The 26,213-nt window shown below is 38.9% G+C and overlaps 1 protein-coding gene across 1 annotated transcript; it reads right to left on the reverse strand.

Annotated features, from left to right (window-relative positions):
- Positions 1-1,649: 1,649 nt before the first annotated feature.
- LOC137955654 (mechanosensitive ion channel protein 10-like) lies at positions 1,650-26,213 on the reverse strand. Its single transcript, XM_068802690.1, has 6 exons — positions 26,200-26,213; positions 24,305-25,768; positions 22,669-22,792; positions 19,452-19,745; positions 2,513-2,715; positions 1,650-2,065 (listed from the first exon to the last, which is right to left on the reverse strand). The coding sequence occupies exons 2-6, from the start codon at positions 25,729-25,731 to the stop codon at positions 1,801-1,803; spliced, it is 2,313 nt and encodes a 770-aa protein (XP_068658791.1). The 5' UTR covers positions 25,732-25,768; positions 26,200-26,213; the 3' UTR covers positions 1,650-1,800.

Below are 26,213 nucleotides of genomic sequence, written 5' to 3' on the forward strand. Positions count from 1 at the left end.
CGTTGGAGTCGGCAAGGGTCAAGCCACAGAATGAAGAAAATCAAAAGGTCATAAAAGATTAAATAACATATATTTTTATGTCAAATTAGATATCAATTTAAAGCTCTTTGAGGCTAGTTTCTTAAAAAAATAAATCATTTATGATTAGGAGCTATATTTTTTGAGATATCGATATTAGCACTTTCATCTTTTGGTGATATAAGTACTAGTCTTCTATGAATACCAGACCCCTCTTCCATTCCACAAGCTAAGACATCCTCTGCTATGTACTCAAGTAATAGGGATACAAATTTTGCAGACAAGGGGCGCGCTAGATATTATAGAAGAGGGAGAGGATAAGGTGGTAGAGTTAGTTTTGGTCCTTCAAGGACTGATAATGGGTGTGCAGTCACTATGGAGGATTAAATCATCTAGTGGACACTTGTTGGAAGCTTCTTGGCAAGCCAGATTGGGTTGCTGCCAGTTAGGCCTCGTTTAATAACACTTAAAAGAATGAAGAAAAAACCGACTCACATAAATAGAAGAAGACTGTCTCGGATGATGATTTTGAATTATTATAGAAAATGAAAACCTTAATGGTATCTATATATTTCTTTACTACTGTTGCAACTACCATTATCTTAGGTATGCTTTGTGCCACTTCGTCCTCTTCATCTTGGATCATTTACTCAGAGGCCTATGAGCATCTTACATGTAATAAGAGTCTTTTACATTCTATGTCTCCATGCTTAACAGATGGATCTCAAACCAAAGTTCTTGGGAAAGGATTCTCCTCTACTACTCCCACTGTTTCGCATACTGATGTCTTATTTGTTCCCTAGTTTCTGTTAAATTTGTTGTATGTCAGTCAGTTAACAAAGAAGTTTAATTGTTCTATCACCTTCTCACCTTCTTCTTGTGTTTTCTAGCATCTAGCAGCGAAGTAGATGATTGGTGGAGGCCATGGACTTGCCTCTAGTGACTACATTTTCTACTTCTCAGAAAGAGGCACAATTATGGCACAACAAATTCGGGCATCTATCAACATCATCACTTCAATATTAGTTTTCTTCTTTGAAATCTTTGTTTGGTTTGAATTGTGAAATATGTCAGTTGAACAAACACCAAAGGATTACATACTCTCCTTGAGCTGAACTTAAAGGTGTTGTTCCCTTTTCCTTGATTCATTCAGATGTATGGGGATCATTGAGTGTATCAAACATTTCTCAAGTTAAATACTTCATTGCCTCTGTAGATTATTTTACTTGAGTTACATTGCCACTTTTATTCAATGATAGGTCTGGAATCTTTTCTATATTTAAATCATTTCATGCCATAGTCTTTTTTAGATGACTGCGAGACCTCACGAACAAAAACTAAATAACAACTCTTAACTTTGGATGTAATCAACCAGAATCAGTGTGATACATGTTATTTTTTGGTCAATTGTTTTCAGTTTTAGTAGGGGAAATTTGTTCTTCAATTTGTAAAACTAGTTGCTGAGACCATTTTTTTTTATTTTTTTTTGGTCTTTATCTTGGACTAAAATTAGGAGAACCTGGTTTTTAGATGACTGCGAGACCTAGAACACTCACGAACAAAAACTAAATAACAACTTAAAACCAATACACAAAACATAAGAATTTATCAACTAATAAACTCAACGCTCAACTGTTTTCTAGAAATAAGCTTCTCGTTGAAGAATAATAGTTCTTCTAAAAATCTCATACCACAACAGGTGAATACCACATCCCTTTCATTATAATAAGGTAAATCAAGAAGGTAAGAACAGCTTCTATTCTGTCATTCAGAAACAAAACATCACCGGCCCAAGTTTGTTGGCATCCCACTGGCATAGGTGAGGTGGACTTCTTGAGGCAGCAGATGATACTTTATTCCAAGTTCTTCGAAAATTTTCTTCAGCCCAAGGAGGAGCTCAGATCTCCTGCTGGTCTTCTCCCCCATATTTTGATAGTTCATTGTGTGGAGAACAAATAGACCCATCTTCATCTTGTTCATGTTTTCAATCTCTTTTACAACCAAATTGTGGTTACTATGCCAATGCTCAGGTTTGTTTTCCATGAACCTGAGGTGCCAAAATGAGCTTCTTCAATGATATTTAAGAAAAGAGAATAAAAAAAGGCCGAGTCTGACAACGAAAAATCTAGTTATGCTAGAACTAAGGACAGATATGCTGTGTGCATTTTGTAAGCATCTAAATAATCTGAAGCCTGTAAACACTACATTGATCTAGTTTATGTCATCAGAAAATAATGTTTCATGTGCTACGATAAAAGGAATCAGAAAACACATCTTGAATTTCTCCATCAGATATTTAGCCAGAGACCATCCACAATAGTTCATTATAGTGGACCTCGGGCTTGGGAGAGTGCCATAGGCACACTTCAGGAGTCTGCAATTTTGGGCTTAGATAACTGCACTAATATTCTATAAATAGGAATGCTAACTACAGCACCAGTGTGGCTTGCTAAATATTTGTATTGAACAAGTAAGGACATTCAGAATAACATACATCTTTATCTTTTCTCTGAGAGCTTTGATGCTATCCATTGAGGTTGAAACATCAACAGAGAACTCTACAGAATCGTTCATATCTGGGCTTCTGTAGAAGTTGCTAATGGGTTTTGTTGCCAGTACTGAATTTGGATAATATATTTTCTCATTGTCGTACCTCAGGAACACAGTTGTCAAAATATTCATCTCTTCAACAACCATCTGCAAAAGGTTAAGGTGACCAAACAACAGTTATTTAAGGATTGAAATTCAGAAATAGTGTCAAATACATAAAATGGCACCACCGGTCCCACTCATTTATACTTTGCTATATGGCTGCAAAACGTTTAGCCAATCACAGAGTTAAGTTATTTCTGTTAACAGCAATCATCTATAGTCCTTCTATCACTTGTCCACCACATATCCTACATGGCAATATATCAAAACACCCAATTCTCAAGCAAACTGTAACCGTACACTCCATATAATTTTCTTGCATTATTTCTTTCTTCTCTACATAAAAGTAGCAGCTGCCAAACTTTCTCTCATCTTCATCAATTTCTTCCAATTCCTCACCCCACCACCACTCTTCTTTTTCATTCTTTTCATTTTTTCTCGAAGTCATGCATGTCCTGTAAGTAATCAATGAAAGAGATTAAGAGTCAATTATATGCCCTAATCAAGATTTCTACCCAGAAAAGTAGACAACCTCCAACTTCTTCCTCCACTCCTTTGTTTCCATCTTATTACTGGTTGGTTTCAGATTTTACAACTCTCTTTGTTTTCTTCCTCCTTGAAAACAATCTTATGTACTTCCTTTGTTGTATCATGGCAGCACACACTCCAAGCTGCTAATAATATTTTGGATGTTCTCGCCAAGGAAGGCGTCTCCTGACCCTCTTTGTCATTCCCCATTGTAGCTTGAGCTTCATTCTTCTGTATTTGTGCTAAGTTTTACCAGTAGTAAAAGTTTTTCACCATTTGAAAAAAAAAAAAAATTGCTTGTAGCAAAAGGCAGAGTTCTTTTTCCCTGTGTTAAGAACCAAAGTGAAAGATTTTCTGGTTAAATAATTCTCAACCAAGAACGCAATAAAACAAAAACAAATTAGGGCTTGAGGACGTGTCTTCTTCCTTGCCCAACCTTCTCTATTTATGGATACTAATAGTAACATAATTTGAATGAAAGAGAAACTCCTAATCTAAGCCTAATCAAACTAGGAACTCTCCAAACTACAGAACTAGTAGGATGCTACTAAGACAGCAACTTCCTACTCCTATGACAGTTCGTACTTCTAAGCAACTCCTGTTAGAAGATGGGCTCAAGCCCACAAGTCCAAGGCAACTAAGTCCACACATCTAAGTGGTGGCATATGGGTAAAATAGGATGTTTCTCATAAAAATAGCATGAAGGTGTAAATACTTGTCCTTTTTATGTCTCTTCTTTTATAAAGTTGTAGCCCTAAGGGCATTGTAAAAGCCAAAAATAAAGGCATTGGCTAAGAGGTAAAGCATTGAAGCTCTCTCCTCCTTTCTCCAAAGTTTGTCCAGCCTCCCTCCTTCCCTTGGTTGGCGCACCTCTTCTTCCACCTAGTCCAAGCTCTCCCTTTGTGGTTGGATCTCTTCTTCTTCTTAGTTGATCTAAGTCCTCTACATGGGATCCTAAATTCTACATGGTATCAGAACAAGGAGTTTAGGATCCCCCTTGATGAAGTATACAAGCCAATATTTATGAAGATCTGTCCAAGAATTTATTCATGAAAGGAGTCCAACCATGAAGAGATAAGTCAATTCTGGTTATTATTTACATATTCTCCTTCTACAAGTTGAGGTCTTGATTTCTAGATTAGATCAAGACAAGATGATTTTCATATGAGAAGTTGTGAAGATTAATCTCTTGTGATTAAGAAGATGTTATAATCTTGATCTTCTTGTAGCTAAATTGCAAGCTTGATCAAGATTGGTTGCTGCTAGTGTTTTATCAAAATTGATGTATTGATGGAAATGATTTGTGATTCGGTTACCTACATGTAACTTGGATCAATTTTCTATGAGTTGGATTTCCAGCACATGTTGCTGTAAGTTCTCTCACACTTGGCGCTGTTCATGGGATCTTGTTATTTTGTTGGATGATCGTCATATGGTTAAAATTCCAGCGTCTACTTGCCTCTATTATTCTGCTGCCCCTTCTACTTTCTTGAACTCCAACACTTGGTTTTTTGGAAGTTGGTTCCCATGAGTTGAGGAGTTATAAGAGACCTGACTTGATAATAAGGATCTCAAAAGAAGATTGTGATTCTTAAGTGTTTGGCCATAGTTCTTTTTGGAGTTTGGATTAAGGCATAAAGGTTTAAATCTATCCTCTTTATTTTTTAAAAGATATAAGAGGAATTGTTTGATTTCTGGATGATGTCTCCACTTGACATAAGCACAAATTCTTCGATGATTTAGTGCCTGCTCTGCTGGAGAAAATTCTATATCTCCCTTTGTAAGTGTTTGATTTGGTCCACGGATCTTCTAAGTTGCATTAGTGGATTTTTTTGAGACGCCCTTTACAATTTGATCTTGGTGTAGTTTAAGCATTTGATTTACTTCATAATGGAGATTGAACATACAAGTAGTACGAGTGACATACTCAGAATTACTACTATCCCCTCGAGGGGCCTCTCCAATTATCTTAGCTGGTCACAATCGGTACGACGGGTTCTCATTAATCATGATCTTCTAGGTCACTTAAACAAACTCTCTCCTCTAATTGATAAAGATGTAGCCTACCTCAAGTGGGTTAAAAATGATAATCTGGTTATTAGTTGGTTCATAAATAGCATGGAAGAACATGTAGCCAACAATGTGATCTGCTTGGAAACAGCCAAGGATATTTGGGACACATGCGCTAAATTATACTCTAGCATGACCTATTTGCAAAAATTGTTTGATGTCTTACAAAGTATGCTGAATACTAAGCAAGGGGATAATATTCATGAATTCTTGGCCCGGTTTTAGGGACTTCTTCAAGAATGGAAGATCACTCAATCGTATTCAACAGATATTGCAGTTCAAGAAAGGCAACGGGAGGCCTTGGCAGCAGCCATTTACTTAACGAATATCAAGCCGTATCTTGAGGTTGCTAAGACCCAACTTCTTAGTTCATCGCACTTCCATCCTTCGACGAAATTAGTGCTACGTTGATACGGATCCCTGATCCATTCCTACCTCCCCTATTGATGCTCCATCAGCTATGTATTCCGATAATAGGGGTACATCATCCTCCAACCGAGGACGCGACAGAAATTTTAAAGGGGGCTGCACAAGAGGTGGTAGAACGGGTCCTACCCATTCACGCATTGAGCCTCGCATATGCACCTACGGTGGTGGTCAAAACCACCTTGTGGAAAACTGTTGGAAGCTTCATGGCAAGCCAGATTGGGCCACGACTAACCCAACCTCCGTTAATGTTGATAAACGGGAAGAAAAGAATGACTCCCAATCCGGAAAAATGAGTCTCACTGCTGAAGACTATGCCACATTTCATAAGATGAAGTCCCTTATGGAGTTTTCCCTTCCACCGTTACCTACTACTGCTCCCACCATTGCCTCAGGTATGCTTTCTTCCTCTTCCTCTTCCTCCTCTTGGATCATAGACTTTGGGCCCTCCGAACACTTGTCAAGTAACAAACACATGCTTCATTCTTTATCTCCATGTTTTCCCAATAAATTTGTTACTATTGCTAATGGTACCCAAACCAAAGTACTTGGCAAGGGTTCCTTGTCTATCACATCTTCTATCCCTCTTCAAGATGTCTTATTTGTCCCTCAATTTCCTTTCAACTTGCTTTCGATTAGTCAAATCACAAAAAATCTGAATTGCTCTGTCACTTTCTCACCCTCTTCTTGTACATTTCAGGATCTAACTACGAAAAGGGTAATTGGTAGCGGCCATGAAAAAGGGGGTTTGTACTACTTCAACTTTCCTCCATTAGCTGCCCTATCATCCACTACATCCGAGGCACAACTTGGGCACAAGTGGCTTGGCCATCCTTCTACACCTTTCCTGAGTCATTTACTTCCTTCGTGAAAATCCCTCTCTACTTTCAATTGTGAAGTTTGTCAATTGAGTAAACATCATAGAAATACATATTCTCCTCGCTTTACAACTACAAGTACTGCTCCTTTTTCTTTAGTACACTCTGATGTATGTGGACCTTTGTGTGTCTCTAATATTTCTTATGTTAAATACTTTGTTACGTTTGCTGATGATTTTACCCGGGTCACTTGGTTATATCTCTTGAAAGAACGATCTAAAATACTTACTATCTTTAAAACCTTTCATGCTATGGTGTTAACTCAATTTGGAAAAAAGATTCAGATCCTTAGGTTTGATAATGCTAAGGCATACTTGTCTAGTGAGTTCCAATCATTTTGTGAGGGTAATGGGTTTATCCATCAAACATTGTGTGCCTATACCCTTCAACAGAATGGTGTTGCTAAAAGGAAGCATCGTCATCTTCTTGAAGTTGCTCGGGGCCTCCTCTACTCCATGAAGGTACCTAACTTTTATTGGCCTCATGCTATACTTACGACCTGTTTTTTTATCAATAGCTTCATCAGTTCTTAGCCATAAAACTCCTTACTCTGTATTATTTCTTGGTGAAGACCCCTTTTCTCTTCCTCTCAAGGTTTTTGTATGTACATGCTTTGTCCATGTCACATATCCACAAAAGAGTAAACTTGCTCTTCATTCTATGAAGTGTATTTTTTTTTGGGTACTCTTGCACCCAGAAAGGGTATGTCTATTACAATCCTACCCTTAGGAGGATGCTTGTATCTCGGGATGTGACCTTCTTTGAGGACACCTCATTCTACTCCTCGAATGATGCTCCTCCAGGTTTGTCATTTCCTCCTATCACTCTTTGTCTACTTGTGCCCTTTAATGTCGATATTACTCAGCCCCCTGAAGCACCGGCCAACACCTCACCTGTGAAGTTTTTGGATCCACCTGAGGTAGGTCCATCCCCCCCTAGGTTTGGTCCAAAATTTGATACTCCGCCTATTGCTTTAAGAATGGAACGTCATTCCTGTACTACTTCTCACCCTATATCCAACTTTATGTCTCACCATCGTTTGTCTTTTGCTTGCTCTCAGTTTCTTGCATCTCTTTCTTCTACTTCAATTCCGCAGTCCTATCATGAGGCCCTATAGCATCTAAGATGGAAGGCGGCTATGGATGAAGAAATGCACGCCTTATATGAGAATCAAACTTGGCACTTAGCATCACTCCCAAAAGGAAAAAAAACAGTCAGTTGTAAATGGGTGTTTTCGGTTAAACATAACCCGGATGAGTCCGTTGCTCATCTTAAAGCCAGACTCGTTGCTAAAGGATACACTCAGTGTTATGGAGTGGAATATGAGGAAACCTTTTCTCTAGTTGCCAAATTAAATTTAGTACGTATCCTATTATCTTTTGTTGCTAATTCATCATGGCCCGTATATCAACTCGATGTAAAGAATGCCTTCTTAAATGGTGATACGCGAAGAAATTTATATGGTTCAACCACCTGGTTATGTGGTTGAGGGGGAGTCTGTATGCTGGTTATAAAAGTCTTTATATGGGCTTAAACAGTCCCCTCGGGCCTGGTTTGATAAATTTTGCCAAGCACTACTACGGTTTGGCTTTCATCAGTGCTCGGCAGATCATTCGGTATATTTTAAAGATACCTCAAAATGATTTTTTTTTTAAATGAAAAATATTATTGGCTGTATATGTTGAAGACATTATCTTAACCGGTGATGATGCACATAACATACAAGAAGTATGATATGTCAGGAATTCAAAACTAAATATTTGGGACTACTTAATTATTTTTTGAGCATAAAAGTTTTTCAATTTAAACATGGGATAATATTGTCTCAACGGAAGTATGTCTTGGACCTCCTCAAAGAAACGGGAATAGATACGAATGTAAAATTATGTGCAATGACTGGAGAAGATATTTATGTTGACAAATATCAAAGACTTGTGGGCAAACTGATCTACCTCACGATAACTAGACCAGACATATCATATGCTGTAAGTGTGGTGAGTCAATACATGCGTAAACCACAACTTACCTATTGACATGCCTTAGAGAGAATATTACGATACATAAAAGGAGCTCCGGGAAGAGGATTACTTTATATAAAACATGGTCACTTCAACATAGACGGTTTCTCAGACATAGACTGGGCTGGATCACCAGATGATAGGAAGTCTACTTCTGGATATTGCACTCTTGTTGAAGGGAACCTGGTTACATGAAGAAGTAAGAAACAAAATGAGGTTGCAAGATCTAGTGTCGAAGCAGAATACAGAGTTATAGCTCACACAATTAGTGAACTCCTATGGAGGACCCTTCTTACTGAATTAGGATTGTATAAAGGAGGTCCCATGGGTCTACATTGTGATAACTAAACAACTATTCATATTACTTCAAATCCAATCTTCCATAAAAGGACCAAACACATTAAGGTGGATTGCTACTTTATATGGGAGAAACTTCAAGCGGGTATAATCTCCCTCAAACATGTTTCATCACAAGAGCAAGTAGAAAATATCCTTACTAAACCAGTCACATCTAAAATCTTATCCTTTATATGTGGCAAGTTAGGTATCTATGATGTTTTTTCACCTCCAACTTGAGGGGGAGTGTTAGAATATGGGCTCAAGCCCACAAGTCCAAGGCAAGTAAGGCCACACGTCTAAGTGGTGGCATATGGGTAAAATAGGATGTTTCTCATAAAGATGGCACGAAGGTGTAAATACTTGTCCTTTTTATGTCTTTCTTTTATAAAGTTGTAGCCCTAAGGGCATTGTAAAAGCTATAAATAAAGGCATTGGCTAAGAGTAGAGCATTGAAGCTCTCTCCTCCTTTCTCCAAAGTTCATCCAGCCTCCCTCCTTCCCTTGGTCGGCGCACCTCTTCTTCCACCTAGTCCAAGCTCTCTACCTTTGTGGTCGATCTCTTCTTCTTAGTTGATCTAAGTCCTCTACATGGGATCCAAAATTCTACAACTCCTACTCTTCCTATTCTACCATTCAAGCTTGACAATAATTACAAATATGTCCCACTGGAGCTCCCTTTCTATTTTCCTAATCTACCCTTCTACTTATAAAATTAATCACAAGTATGTCATTATTATTCATGTGCTATCATTGCAGCCCCTTATAAGAACCTCGCCCTTGAGATTCAGCGTGGACTATGGGTTTGTGCCATTCACTGTCTAATGTCTTGGGCTTCAATAGATGTCTACACCCAATGAGTATCTATTGAGTACGAAAAAGTCCCACATTGAGAAGAAAAGTTAACGAGTTATAAGGTTGAACAATATGCCTCCTAAGTGGCTAGTCATTTTGAGATGAAATCGGACCCAACCCAAAAAGCTCAACATGGTAGAGCAAGTTGTGTGTGTGAGCGAAATCCTTGTTTGTGCTCACCTAGGTAGTTGTGTTATGGAGTCCATGAGATAGGAATTTGTATGGTGGGTTCCATGAAGTCCGTGTGCCCCATTAGAGGGTTTGTACCCACATTCCGACCTATTATGTGTAAGCCTAGACATGAAGGGTAGTGTTGAGTGATAAAAAGTTCCACATTGAAACAAGACAAGAAAAGTTAGTGGGTTAATTGGGCCAACTAACTGCATCATCTACTACTTCGACTGTTGAGATTCATCCTTAATCTTCAACAAGTGCCACAATGGCTAGTACAGATATGACTGCATTGAATGGGTCTCATTCTCCTTCTTGGGTCATTGATTCAGGAGCCTCTACACATATGTCATGTATGCTTTCCTTATTTCAATCCATTAATCCATCTCATTCATACCATTGAGTTACTTTAGCTGATGGATCCACCTCTTCTATTCAAGGGGAGGGTCCGTTCACTCTACCCCACAAATGTCCTTAGATTTCGTTCTGTTTGTTCCAATTTGTCTATGAGTCCTATTACTAAATCCTTCAACTATTCAATAAATTTTTATCCTACTTGTGTTTTCCAAGAATTACAAACGAAGAGGACGATTGGTTCAAGACATGGAATGGAGGGTTCTATATGTTGGATGATGTATTTGTTTCTCGAGCAGTGGCACTCACTATGGTAGATTCTTCCTACTTGGGGCATCTAACACTTTATTAAAACCACCAACGCCAAAGAATTCACAAAAAAAACTCTACATGTGCCTATGCATATGAGGCGGGCCCACACAGCACAGTAAATTAGGGCACTCATACTCCAATGAATATGATTGCACTGACACAATCCAGTAGTCTAAGAAAAAGAATGTTAGAAGAAGGTAATTAGGCTGCCATCAGCCCTAATGATGATGATACAGGCAGTGTTGAGTCTCTAAAACTTGTGCAGGCACAAAATTGGGATAGAAGATCCAAACAATAGGGGCACAAAAATCTTATAAAGTTATTCAATTGATAGCACAACCTATCAATCCTAGGGTTATGGCACAAAGAAACAGAAAAAAAGGTCTAACCTTTCACTTCTATCAGTAATAATTCTAGAGAATCCCTCTTCCTGGAGAGTTTGCAGGCTTGACGAGAATAAAATTCTTGTTGAACACCCACCACAAATAGATTGATTACTCTGATACCATGTAAACTAAAAGAAAGGAAGAATTAAAAAGTAAGAAAGTGGAGAAGGAGAAGAGAATAAGAGGGAAAGACTGCTTTCAGAGAGCAGTCATATTAGGGAGTTTGGTCGACCCCAAAATTCTTTATTAAACAACTTAAAGTGATTTACAAGGAAAATGTCCATATTACCCCTATTACACTATCCCTTACAGCCATAAAACAGTAACAAAAAAGGGTAACAATTATATCATTTTTTTGAAATGTGTAAAAATTACATCATTGGAGATGTCTAATTGATACATTTCTGACTAGAACCTCATGATACAATATACCATAATAAAATTACCAAAATACCCCTAAACTTTAACAATCTAAAAAATAAAAGCTTTCTACCATCCAACCTTTGATACTTCAGATTTTGATTTCTCCATGTAGAAAAAATCAAATTATCAAAATTCTTTTTGCGTTAGAAACTAGACTCCAAAACATTTTTGGCAATATATAACTCATAATACGATAATTGTGGGATGATGGTGATAAATCTGCGGAAAGAACAGCTCCACTACCACTTGATAAGAACTAGAAGATTTTAGGGCCAACTAATTCTATAACTGTCAAAGCAATAAAGCTATAACATTGGGTCCAAGGCCCATCCCAAAATGACTAACCAACTTAGGAAACCTCTTTCCTAACTAATAAACTCAAAATCTTTTTACTCATTAATCCATGTGGGACTATTCCTTAACACTCCCCCTCACATGTAGGTCATCTTTTGTGGCTCTACAAGTAGATAGTTTAGGTGCAGGGCCCTTTTTGTGGCTCTACAAGTGGATAGTTTAGGTGTAGACCCACATACGAGTAGTTGTTTTGATACCATGTGAAGTTGGGTCCAAGGCCCATCCCCAAATGACTAGCCAACTTAGGAAACCTCTTTCCCAGCTAAAAAACTCAATATCTTTGCACTCCTTAATCCATGTATGACTATTCCTTAACAAAAGCAAAAATAAATTAGGGCTTGAGGACTTGTGTCCCCTTTTGCCCAGCCTTCTCAATTTACAAATGCTACATAATTTGAATGAAAGAGAAACTCCTAATCTAAGCTTAATCAAACTAGGAACTCCCCAAACTAGGAAACCACTAGGCCTAACCAAACTATGAAGCTACTAAAAAGCTACTAGCAAAGCAACTTCCTACTTTTAATGGAGTTTCTACTTCTAAACAACTTCTACTCGTCATATCTATCCTTCAAGCTAGACAATGATTATAAATATGTCCCGTAGCTGAAGCTCCCTTTCCATTTTCCCTAATCTACCCTTTTACTTATAAAATTAATTACAAGTACACCCTTTGTTTCGTGTGCTATCATAATGAAACAAAGAAATGAAGAAAAAAAAATAATGACTCCTAAATGATTAGTGGCCTCAAACAATAAGAGACCATGTTATGAAAGTAAAGACAAGCAGCAAAATTAATCAATAGCCCAAAAATAATAGCATAACTACAGATGCTTTTCCAGATAACTGAATTAGTAAAGAATTTTGATAGTAATAAGAAAATCTGTCATTTTTCACATGAGAAAAGAAATTGACATTTCAAGTGGCATGTTTATAATGGTATATTAGGGGGGGGGTTAGTCAACTTGACGCGGGAAATGAACTTCAGCCGCATTGCTCAGTTCATCTCCTAACGTTGTTAGTGAAGCACCAACGCCTGATTCATGTTGATGAATCCCAAAATCATCTCCATGATTTAATTTCGGGGATTACGCAGTATATTGCGAATCATCCGGATGAAGCGGGCGGGATGCATCGAACCCTCGTCGAATTTTTTTTTTTTTTTGGTCTCTATCCTGCATTGGTCTCATTCTTCTCTTCTCTCTTTCATCCGAAAATTTTTTCGTCCCTCTCGGCCTCCATCTCCCTCTTGCCGCACCTAATCCTTCCCCCCGTGCAACGCCTTCTTTGCCGCCCGTAGCCTCGCCCTCGCCTCATCGTACCCCAGCCAAAGCAGCTGCTTCGAATCCTCTCCCGTCGTCGTCACCCCCCTACCATTGCCTTCAGCTGTCAGATCAGCCGCCCCCCCCTCAACGCCCAGTCCCGCACAACGTGCAAACTCGCACGTGCGAGTTTCGTGTTATGGTCTCGGATCTGACACAGTGATTTGTAGGGAGGAAGAGAGAAGAGAAGAAAATCAAGCCGAAGGAAAGCTTGAAAACCCTAGGTTCTTTAAGGAGAACGCACACCCCTAAGCTCGTTGAGGAGAACTCAAAAACCCCTTGTTTACTCTAAATTAATACTTGTTTTTTCTCATTACTCTTACCCCTTAAATAGGGTTCACCCTTACAAGGTTCAAGATAAAATATTACAGAAATGCCCATGTGGCCTATTAATTATTTAACTGAAATAAAATAAAGTAAAATAAAGAAAAACAATTAATTAAACTCTAAATAACTTAGCAATGTTATTGTGTGCATAACATTACACCCCCCTTGGAGAAAAAGCTTGTTCTCAAGCTCAAAGGTAGGGTCTGTTTGCCGAATGTCTCTACCTATTCCAAAGTAGCATCCACGGTATCTGTGTCAGCCCTCGGGACGACAAAACTGGAGCATTCTACCTAAGAAGCAATTTTTTTGTTTTTTTGAGAATCCAACACTGTCAGCATCACTTGTTGAAGCAACTGATCACACAGTCAAGCAACCAAACAACAGTCTGAATTATCACTTGTTCCATTTTGGCAAGAACATTACTGGCCAACAAGACGTTCCACCATAATCTTCTAAAACCCATGTGAGAATAAACCCACCATTGCTGCAAGACAGCCATGAAGACAGTGTCCCCACATCATAGCATGCATACAAATTAAATTCCTCTGTGAGATTTGGTCAAAAACTCTGCTAGTATCATCCATCTTAAGTGCCTTGACAGGCATGTCATGAAACTTGGTGCCAGCATCATACACCCTACATACCAAAGGTTGGGCAGTTTTAATTTGAGACAAAACTCTGAATTTTGAAATCTCAACAGTCATAATTACTACGGTCTGCCCAATTTCTTCTAGTGTACCCTCACTTTTCTGTGCATACTCTGTTGCTCTTGGATCACTCAGCATATCCTTTTGAACTCCACAAACAACCGTGGCAGTACTGGTTACGGTCCTGACGAATTTCGTGTATATAAATCCAATTTCTGGCACACGAGCAACTCCAAGACGTGCACCCAAATCAGGTTCAATTGGTACTGACAATAGTTAGCTTGAAATCATTGGCACCTGGTTTCCACTTTCGGTATTGTTTATCCCATAAGAGAGACCAGCAACATGAGCCTCATAAGCATATTCAGCCAGTGACAGCCGTGCAAAAATTTCATTGATAACCTCTGCTGCTGAAAAGCAGCTTGAATGCGGGCAGTTAAAAGCTATCTTGATGTAAGTTTGTTTTCCTTGATGTAATGCACCCAGATTGGTGGAAGTAGTGATGAAACCCACTACAGGATATTGAGTAAGAATGGATTGTATGTTCATCACTGGGTTGTAGGCAGCAGTAAAAACGTCAAGATTAAACAACTCTGAATTTTGCAAGTGCTCATCAAACCCATAAATTGCAGTACTATGGAAAACAGAAATAATTCTAGTACTTACCCCAACCATTCTCTCTATGTCATTTATCTGCTTAGGAATAACGCAAAACAGGAAATTATCAGCGTTGAACTTACCATGACTCCTCTCCTCATCCATAAGTGAAGTCAATGCAGAGGATGAGTTGGTATGCTGGAATTGTCCATGGGGTTTGGTTTGTAACAAAAGGAAAGCGAGCTGCCGCCGCTGTCTCTGTGTCACCTGAAGCTATTTGTTATCAATAGCATCTATCGGATACAGTAGCTCATAATGCTGCTTCCTCACACGAAGTTCTGGATTTTGAATATGTGGACTAACTTCATACACCTCGTTAGGGACAGGATACTGAGCTGCCAAACAAGCTGTAACCCAATGAAAAGTGAGGACCCGCTTTCCATTCAAGATCCCCATAAGGAGCTTCAAACCCCACTGCAAGACATGGTGGCCAACAGAATGTTGATCACCACCGAAAAGCAGAACTAGTATATCAAGTTGAATAATGTTTTGCAGCACTGATTTCTGCACTGCTGCTGTTTTCAGCACTGTTTTCTGCACTGCCACAGGAGCAATGTTTTCTTGGCTCTGGCAGCATTGTTTTCTGCACTGCCACAGGAGCAATGTTTTCTTGGCTCTGGCAGCATTGTTTTCTGCACTGCCACAGCAGACATCATTTTGTTGAAGAACCCATGAGCCTCTTCAGGCGGTCTGTTATGTGCATACCCTGCTGTACTCAGAACAGTCACCCTGCAGTCACAGTGTTCAGTCGTTGGAGCCAGTCCCCTCACATTGGCCAGCATGCTGTACTAACATACCATGAGCGTAAGCACTGAACAGACGCAGGTAAGTGATCTCATCTAGTCCAATGGTATGAGTTTTCATTTTACCAAACATTTCTGGTGAATCTCTGCATAACCTATGTGCTGAAAAACCAGCAGCTTCCTCTATGGATCCATTATTATCCAAACCCAAAAATAAGCTGTCAAAGACAAAAAAAAAATCTGGAGCATCTGCTCAATTACAGCCAAAGAGTTATCTAGCAATTCACATTTTGCATATAAATTCAGAAAGGTAGTGCATAGATTATCAGTCAATTCCAACCTGTTCCTTGTTATATAGAATTGAACCCATTTGTCAGTCTCAAGAGGTCTAAGAATGGCACCTGCAGCAAGAACCCAGATTACATTTATTGCTGTCCCTGTGTGGCAAGAATCAGTAACATCCTGGACAGGACTAAATGTATTGACCACTGCAACAGATAATTTTGCTTCATAAGTCCTGCATTTGAGCTTTGCACCCCTTGCCACTGCTGCTTCTAAACTCAGGACTGTCACAGCCTCATCATTCTGCATACATAATGTATAAACAATATCCTCTAGGAAGCCCCAGTCACATCTAGAGTTGGTTGCAGCAACGTAAATCTTCTGAGAGGACTCACAAAGAGCGATTAGTGCTCTCTGGTGAATTTCTGTAGCAACAGCAGGGAAGTTGGCATTCTGTGCCATGTATGGCATTGCTATTGTTGTCAAAAGGACAGCAAAGATTGCTTCAACTGCCCCACTGCTCCAAGGGGATGACCAGTAGCACCCTTTGTTGAAGACAATGATAAAGCCCCTGAACTTGGCGAACATGCAGAAAGAAGACCAGTTATAGTTACAGAATTGGGAACCATAGTTTCCCACTTCTTGTCTGTAATAGCTCCATGGCCTCACTAGGATGGCCTCTTTGTGTATAGCCCAAAATCATTGCTGTCCATGAGACTAGATCAACGGCAGGCAATTCATTAAATACACAACGAGCATCAGCAATGTTCCCACCTTTCACAAGCACATTCAAGTCTTGTTTCATTTTTTCAAAATTAGCAAATTCCAGGTGCTGCTCATCTGCATTTTTTCTAAAAGTTTTTATTTGCTGCTGTTGTGCCCCTTTCTGCACTGCAATAGCAGCAGCAAGTTGAAAATTCGTCAGACTGTTCAACCCATCAGTCTCCCCATTCTTTCTCACTTCGGCCACCCTATAATTTCCAGCACTCACACCTGTTTGAATAATTGCAACAAATAGTGTCCGAGCAGAATACATGGGACCTAAAAAATTAAGCATGACTGCTATTGCTGGATAGACGACAATGAACAGACGCACTGGTCCTGTTCTCATCATCAGAAAAATAATTCATCCATAGCATATTCTCTACCACTTCCAGAAAACCCAAAAAAATCCCATCTCGCACATCAGACACAAAAGCCTGAATTCCATCAAAATTGAAGTAATCGCTCGGTTGCTCTTCTTTCCGGAACAAAAAACCCTCGTCCCCAAAATTCGAGCAGCGTTGTTGCTGCTCAGCCCATTTGAGCCCCATCAACCCCATGGGAGATGCGTTTTGACATAAAAATCGAGGGCATTTCAGAAACTTACCCCCAAATTTCTTCTTGTCAACTCTTATAGGTCCTAATTTCATTTCCTGCTGTCAACACCATATTTTCCACTGTGGTTACCCTTTCTCTCGTCACCCTTTCTCCCATTTTCTCCTCGCCTTGCCAGCTGCTGGAATAAGGGAACCTGGTGGCTGTCTGAAGAGTTGGGGAAGAAGCTTCTTGGGCTTCTCGGGGTAGCTATTTTGGGGTTCCAAAACTGAGAACAAAGCATTTGAAGCTTCGTCGGAAGAAATTGGAACCGTGGCGTGTGCGAAGACAGCTTCTGTCCCTTGGTCTTTCTTCCCGTCTGAGACAATGTCTGCTTGAGCGAGTTTAGGTCGTATGACCTTCTTTTCTGTGACAGCGAGATGCCTCTCAATTGCAGAAATTTTAATGGAAGATTCACGCATTCCATCACGCCATGCTGCTTCCAATGCTACAGCCCTTGCGTGTATTTCTTCCAATAAATCGCGCTTGGCAAGCCATTTTCTCGGGACGAAGAATCGTTCATTGTGTTCCCGCTCTGATACTAGTTGTTATGGTCCCGGATCTGACACAGTGATTCGTAGGGAGGAAGAGAGAAGAAAAAAAAATCAAGCTAAAGGGAGGCTTGAAAAGGCTAGGTTCTTTGAGGAGAACTCACACCCCTGAGCTCGTTAAGGAGAACTCAAAACCCTTGTTTACTCTAAATCAATACTTTCTTTTTCTCATTACTCTTACCCCTTAAATAGGGTTCACCCTTACAAGGTTCAAGATAAAATTTTAAGAAATGCCCATGTGGCCTATTAATTCTTTAACTGAAATAAAATAAAATAAAGTATAGAAAAACAATTAATTACTGTAAATAACTTAGCAATGTTATTGCGTGCATAACATTTTGCACATGCGATTTTTTTATAAAAAAAAAAAAAACTTGCAAATCCTATTCTCTGTCGCTGCTTTTCCTCCGGATGATGCAATAATAAGTAAAAATATAGTGTGTTAAAGTTAGCATTTGATCAATTTTTCTTGTTTATTTATTTATTTTTTATAATTAATCATGTGCACAATTAATTGGCTCATGTAATTACTGTATTAATGTACAATAAACTGCAATCATTAAATAATATAATATCTAATTTAATTAATATATTAATATATTTTAATTATATATTAAATTACTTATTCGTGTAGTAATCATGTTTGTTTTACCTAATTTGGGGTTTAAGTATTATGTTTTAATTAAGTATACTATTACAAGTTACTCATTCTCTTGTTTTTTATATTTTTCTCATTTTGGGGCATTAACACTAGAAACTATTTTCTAGTGCACATGAACTCGTCCACACTAACACCAAGTTTGAAGTTGAATTTCATGTAGATGAATCAAATGAATTTGAAGCAGGAGATGAAGATGAAGTTCAAATTTTAAGTTTGTTGACTAACCCCCCCTTAAGCTCACGGGTTTCATATATGAGCAAGGTATATGCAAGCAAGATAGATCAGAGCCAAAATTATCTTTGATTGGAGGGGTTGTGAGCAGACCAAAAATTTTATATCTTGTTGGAGAGCGTGCCATTCCACTTAATCTAGTTCAGCTTTAAGTTCCTTAGAACAGTCTGCATTTAATAATGTCATGTCTTACATACTACAGATGAAGAGAAGATCAATGTACTAATTAGCACGTTCATACAGCACAAAAGGCTTGGACTTGTTTTTCCTTTTTCCTTTTGCTATTGTTCCCATCTAAGGACAAAAGCTGTCAAGAGAAAAAAAATGTGGTATAGTGCCCCAGAAAACTCCCAACAGTAACATCCTAAAAAAGTCAAACTCAAACCAAGTCAAAATTTTAAAAGCTACCAAGTCCATTCCAGGGAATAGATGATCCACAGTTGGTAAGTCAGCTTTTGGCCCTATCACATTTCTGGGCTTGCTATCAGTTTCTTAGACTTTTGATATGTGAGCCACAATAAGCCCCAATCATTTGAACAAACGTACTAGTTTTAAAAGTTCCCTGCCAAGGATGAGATGAGGATCTAACTGGCCTACCTGTAGTCTCAGGCACTAGCTATGTTGAAGAATAGTACTACAAGAATCAATTAGTAAGGGAAAGCGGCTTCCTAATTGAGTTAGTCATTTTGGGAAAGACCTGGACCCGTTATCAAATCGTGATGGGAGGTGTAGTGGTTTGAGCAATTAATAGAAGATAAGGGTCATGACTATGCTACCAGTCACTCACCCACTTCTAGGATGTAATACAAGGCTCACTAGTGGAAGAAGAAAAACATAAAAAACAAGTGAAGATGTATAAAACAAGGAAGAAGAAAAAGAAATTTTAAGGAGATTTACCTGTATTCCGTCTATGACACAACGATCTCCTACGTCAAATGGGTGCATAACAAAAACAAATATTATCGCTTCAAATAGGGTTTTGCAGGTGTTTCCGAAGATGAAAACTACTAATAGCATTTGGGAAGATATAACAAGAAGCACTTTGGTTGTCGCCACTCCCATCAAGAGCAGCCAAATGATGAGGATAACAGCAATCACAATCCCTGACACTAGTTTATTCAACTGTTTTACTGCTGTTTTGGTGTCGTTTAGAGAATGTGCAAGCGATTTGCGCTCCAGGTAGACCTTCACCTGAAAAAATAAAATAAATAAAATAAAATAAACGCAAAGCTCCTTAGACAAGTGATTGGGGGTAGGGATGGGTTTTAAAAGTTGAGCAGAAGATGTGCAGATAATAGATTTGAGAATATCCTAAAATAACACTTTTGTTAAATGTAAGTACCCTTGTCCTTTCATTTCATTTCATTTATGCTCCCTAATCAGTATTAAATCGATATCCAACCACATAATGCATCAGTAATAACTTTCTCACCCTCTTGTCAATGCATAAATTAACTAAGTTTTCATCTGCGACAGTAAAATCCGTATAACAAAAAGGAGAAAGCAATGGTATGGGCAGTGGTGAACCTGCCTAAGAAAACATACAAAACAAATTTATGGAAGGAAATGCAAAATAATTAGTCCACATGATTTCATACATTTTACTATGGTAGACTTTTTCTTTACCACAATCAGAAAAAGCTATGATGACAGAAAATAGAGAAAATAATACAAAAAGTACAGGGTCATCCATAACAAAAACCAGAAGAAACAGCACCAAAAAAAAAAGCAGGAATGAACAACTGTAATAACCACTAATCTAATGGGAAGGTCCTGCCCACAACAAGATGTTGTTAAGGGGCAGCTGTCCTAGCTAAAGAATGAGTAATGCTGTTAGAGGATCTGAGGATGCCTCAATGGATGGTAAGCTGATCAGATATATCTTAACTTTGTTGAGCAAATAGAAAATCGTCTAGGCAGGGACAATTTCCAGAGGCCCAGCCAAAAAAGGTCAAGGAACCCCCTTTCAAAAGAAACAGCTTACAGTAGATCTCTACCAGAAGAATCAACACATTTCTCCCAGTACACAAGGCACACAGGTTGCTAGTTCCTATCTGAAGGGCCATGATCCAAGTCACAACACAGAGAAGTCCACGATCATAAGACACTTTTTATTAACTATTCAATTCAAAGTCAGTTGGTTTTAATTGCAAAATTATGCAATTTGCAAGAACTTAGAACTACCTGTTACCATAACATCTGTCACCTGTATGCTTGAAGTATACTTTAGCTCCAAGAACACATCCACATCAGACCATTTCGAACTTTTTGATTGAGAATAAACAAATTTATGGCTTATAAACAGCAGGGAAGGGAAAGAAATTCTATATTGAAGGGCTATAAAAGATTTATTTTTTTAAAATAACAAGATTTAATTTCCAAGGACAGATACTAGAGAATGCAAACAGGAGAAAGGGATCATCAGAAAAGCACAAACTAGAGAACCTCTAATTGGTCTCCAAGGGGATGTTCCTACAACAAGATTTAGCCAGTGACCACCATCTGTATCAAGGGAGAGATCAAACGACAATTTGCTGACTGGGAGTAACCTAATTTGCTTTCAGAGCCCAAAGATTTCTTAAATTTCATTATACCATCAATGGGGCCTCCGAGGAGGATATCAGCAGCCTGTGGAGCTTAAGATATGAAAGTCTTTCCTGTACAATCAAAAAGACATCAACCAGACCATGAGGAGAGTGCTGATTGCTACTTCTGTGGAGTTTGCTGATCCAAGGTATCCTACATCTGTACAAATCTAAAATAAAGCCACTCCCATCGACAGACATCACCCTTGTTCTTAGGTACTTCTTAAGACTCAATTGCTGGTATATTCCTCAGGTTCAAAATAGTGCTTGCATGCCTTTATAACATGTTCAAGAATATCAACACACCCTCAAGCAATTTTTTCTAAATTTGGAAGGTAAAAAGATTATAATTACCCTTCAGAAATAAAAAAGCATAAATAAAATATGTAAGTCCTACATGTGGAGTCACCACCCAGGTCCACAACCATAGCCCATGAATCACAAGCAGGTGGGTGGCAGAACTTTTCCCTCCTAGGCCTAGCAGCAAGCCCCACATTTGGGACCTACTCCATGTATTTTTTTTTTCTGATGAGAAATTACGTTTTTTTTATCTTCCAAAATTAGTAGATGTTTGCTGAGGCATACATTGGTGTATAAGGGCATGTAAGTGACTAGGCACATGACTTAAACTGGAACCTTACCAAAGACAAATTAGGTAAAGACTGAGTAGGCCCATCACCCCATAGGGTAGGATGAGATGAGGGTAAAAAACTCGTACAGGCTCGAAGCGGATGGGATGAGGGTTAAAACCCTGTGACAAGTTCCCCTACCCCGATGGGGTAGTCCCTAACTACAATCCATAGAAAGTTATTAAAAAATCACCCTCAATCATTTTATAAAGACAACAATATCTTTTAAAAGGAGACTTTTGAAGTCTAGTGGAGGGTCTTTAGTGCGATGTCTTGGGGTCAAGTATCACCATGAGTAAAAGGGATATGTGTATGTGTAATCAACATTATTAAAAGAGACTGTTTAGTTCAACATGGGCATTTAGCAAAGAAAAAAATTTAATCATACAACTGTATACATTTAATCTATTTATTCTTTTTTTATTTTTTTAAATTTTTTATAATGCTGGGATTCAGGATAGAGTTAGATATCCAACCCCATCATGGTCATTTGTGGGGGAGAGATTTTGAGGAGAGGACATGGGACAGGTTTAGGTTTTCAATAACCTGCACCCACCCGTAATTTTAACCCATTGATGTAGGTATTTATACCATATTCCAGGCCTAAATGGGCAATTAGAGATTGTTTAAAACACTTTTTATTTTAACTCTCAAGATTGTGCCACTTGGGCACAATCTGGCACATCTGGCACTTGTATGCTTAAAGAATCTTTTCCAGAGTTTTTAGTTTTCAAAGATAAAAACTATTTTCCACCCCCTCAAACTTCTTTTAAGGAAGAAGTATCGGGCACTTGCTACAGATGACTTCTTTAATGTTTGGAAGAGTGAATCCATGAAAAAGTATATAGAATAACACCTGGAGAAGAGAGAGAGAGAGAGAGAGAGAGAGGAAAATCTCACCACCCAATTTTTCAGTATTGCTTTTTTTATCTTTCTCGTTTCCACTGCACCTTCAAACTGTGGAAGCACACTCTCCAGCTCCTCCTTACTCAAAAATCGTAGAAGGTCCTCCTCATCGATATGCCTAATTCTCATTCCATAGATAGTGTGAGAAATATTCAAGAGGTCCAGTTTGACAGATAGCTAAGACAATTAACACATTCTCATCAATAAGATTAGCATCATACAATATAATTCAACTAATAATAAAATAGGTTAATTTCCAAATACAACAACTAATTTTGCTCTAATTCCAAACCAGGCCACTTAACATGTCCTATTTCCAAATATGATCCAATCAAAAATGCCTACTGAAAGCCCAAATCATATCATTAGGGTATAATCATTTGTTTTTACTTAGTAATTTAGAAAATCACTCTAAAATAAAGAAGGAAGGGAGAGAGAGAACCCCCCCCCCCCCTCCCCAAACACACACACACACACACCATTTCCATGTAAAATGCCTAGGAATGAAGGGGAAGGTCTCACCCTATTTATCTTCTTACCTCTTTCCTTTCTCTTTCCTATCAAATTGACAACAACAGAGGAGAAAGAGTGGTCCTCTATGGATTGGGACTTCCTATGCTGGTAATGTGGCATGACACAAATACAAAGAGGACATGTGTCCCAAAGGTGATACTTGCCTCATAGTAATTGGAGTTATATTCATCTCAGGGAATTCATGCTTCTCTTCCACCCCAAAGCTTCTACTACACAAGGGAGGAACCTGCATTTGTTCCTAGAGAAGAGAGGGTGGGTGGGCAATCCATGAAAGGAGACAAAGACAGAGAGGCAGAGCCACAGCTCCCTATTATCATGAGTTCCAACAAAGGCAAAAATAAAGGAGGTGATCCTCACCCCTCCCCCATTTCCATGCAAAACGCTCAGAAACAAGGGGAAAGGCAGCTCACCCTACCTATCTTCTTCCTTCTTTCCAATATCATCTCTATCCAATCAACAACAAAAGAGGGGAAAGAGCAGTCCTCCACGGGTTGGGACTTCCTATGCTGGGAATGTGGCAATACACTGATCACAAAGGGGAGATATGTGTTCCAAAAGTGACACACATCTCCTTGTAATTGGAGTTATAATCCACTATTTGTCTCAGCAAAGCCATGCTCACCAGGGAGAAAAATGCATTTGTTCCTAGAGAAGAGAGGAGGGTTGGTGAGCCTTCCCCTATAGAAAAATGGAGAGGGAAGACTGCAACTTTCCTCTAAAAATAATTCATTTAAATAAAAAATTACTATAAATGGTAATATGGTCATGTCTTCAATTTGTTTCCCTATAGGATATTATAGTAAAGGTGACGCTGCATTTATTTATGAAATTTCAAATAGATAAGGTTAGAAATACAGCATATAAGTGCCCAAGAATAGGACCAAATTTAGGGTTGCATCTGGAACTAACCCTAAATATAATGTTTGTATCTGGAACTATCCTAAATATAACGTCTGTATCCGGAACTACCCTGAAAGTAATATTCAAAACCAAATCAACAAAAGAAAAAGGAAAAAAACAAAGTAGAAGAAGAATATCATCAAGAATAAGAATGAAATAACTGAAGAAATCATAAGATAAATAAAAAAACTCTTACTTTGTACCAGGCTTGGCAACATTCCTAAATATCTGATATGCAGCTGCGTTTGCTTCCCACTCACTAGTAATCTCCGTGTCTTTTTGTTCATTGCCATCCTCATAAACAACTTCATCAAGAGTATTGGCTATCGTCCATAAGCGTGAACTTGTTATCGTGTTAACCAACCTTTTCATGGTTAGAGCAGAAACCTTCTCTTGCTTCATCTTTTGAAGTGCTGCTACATCTAACACCTCCTGCTCCTCCCCTCCCTTGCCTTTCTTTGTACTTCTGAAACTCAGCTGTACAGAACTTCTTGTGCTTGCTGTAGCCCCAACCTTCTCTACCATCTCCATCAAGGGAGGCCCAGAAAGAGCCTGAAGAATATACTGATGAAATATTGATTCTTGAATTCTATCAAAGAATGCAGTAACATGGAAAGAAGAAGCCAAGATCTTCATTGACAACGTCTTCACTAACCAAAGAAAGGCCCCAATCACCACTGAAGCAAGCGTTCGTGAAACATAGTCTAAAAATCTGCTCGTCTTGTGTGATCGCTCAACCCCACGATCAAACAGAAGCAACCACGTAAGAAGTATCAAAGCGGACCAAAAAAATACCTGAACAATTCTCTTCAATCCATAAACAAAATAAAGGACCTTTTTTCTCAGCACAAAATTCAGTTCAACCAAAAATACCAGAACTGTGATTAACCACTCTGTTACTAATCTACCACAGAAGATCACCATCACCATCATGCACCATTTCCAAATCTCCAACCCCCATATCACAAAATTATGTAATCTGTGAACAGTTAGGCTAGTAACTAGCAACCCTGTGGCAGAAATAAAAGTGACCCACTCAAACAAAACCCCAAATTTAAGCCTCTGACGCCACTTCTGGTGAGGAGGAATGTATTTCCTTATGATCTCTTCCTCGTCTTCATCAGCAGGAGTATATGGTGTTTTAGGAGTACCTACAGCTTTGGGAGTAATGGTAGGAGCTTTATAAGGAGAACTTGGCGGCCTATTATTTACTGTTGAATCGCTACTATCCTCTAAAACCACAGAATAAGGATTAGGTTCTTCCACAAACCTTGACTTGGGTTTGGAGAATGAGGACCTTGAGAAAGAACGGCGTCTGATTGCAGTTTCCAACGGAGATTTTGGAGGTTTATTGGCGCTTGGGATGAATTTGGCGTTTTCAGGTGAAGGACTGCTTATATAAGTGGAGACGTGTGCATTGGATTTGCGGCGATCCAACTGTGAAAATTCAGCGGTGGAGACGTTTGATTCCTTAGTTGGCCTATTAGCAGGAGACCCCGTAACTTTGGAGAATGAGCTGGACCCTTCATCGGCAGCACACTCCTTGAGGCCTTCCTCTGGTGGTATAACTACAACAACTTCTCCTTTCTCACCCACGGGCAGAGTTTTTAGGGTGGAATCCATGTCAAGGTCCGAGTTCGACACCTCGAAGACTGTTGAACTAATAAAAGTATTTCAGGACCGTGCAAGCTTTCGATATTATGAAGATAACAGATGATTCTTGGCATTAACAGGAGAAATATAAGATATTTAGCGGAGAAGTGGACTGGTAAAGGCGGGAAAAAATTAAGTAAAGCACTAAAAGTAGCAAGCTAGATAAACATTCTGAAGGATTCAAAGCTTTTTCCGGAAATAAAAGGATTACAAAAAAAGCTAAACAAAATCCCTGGCTTTTGAGTGTAAATCCAAGCCTGGAGCCAGTATATCCTCTGTTAAAACTGACGACTAGACGAAGTATTCGGCAAAATTTTCTGAGATCAATGGTTTAGAAAAGGGGAAAAGACTCAAGCTTGAGCCTCTGGTCTGCTGCAGCTTTCCACAAAACAAGAGTTTTTGAGGACTTCGAAAAAAGCATGTTCAGAGATGATGCACCTCTCAGTCCTGCC

This window comes from Aristolochia californica, unplaced genomic scaffold, assembly GCF_029961685.1.
Source record: "Aristolochia californica isolate CCGP_79_NKW_82.1479 unplaced genomic scaffold, dmAriCali1.0.hap1 SCAF_2, whole genome shotgun sequence".
Lineage (NCBI taxonomy): Eukaryota > Viridiplantae > Streptophyta > Magnoliopsida > Piperales > Aristolochiaceae > Aristolochia > Aristolochia californica.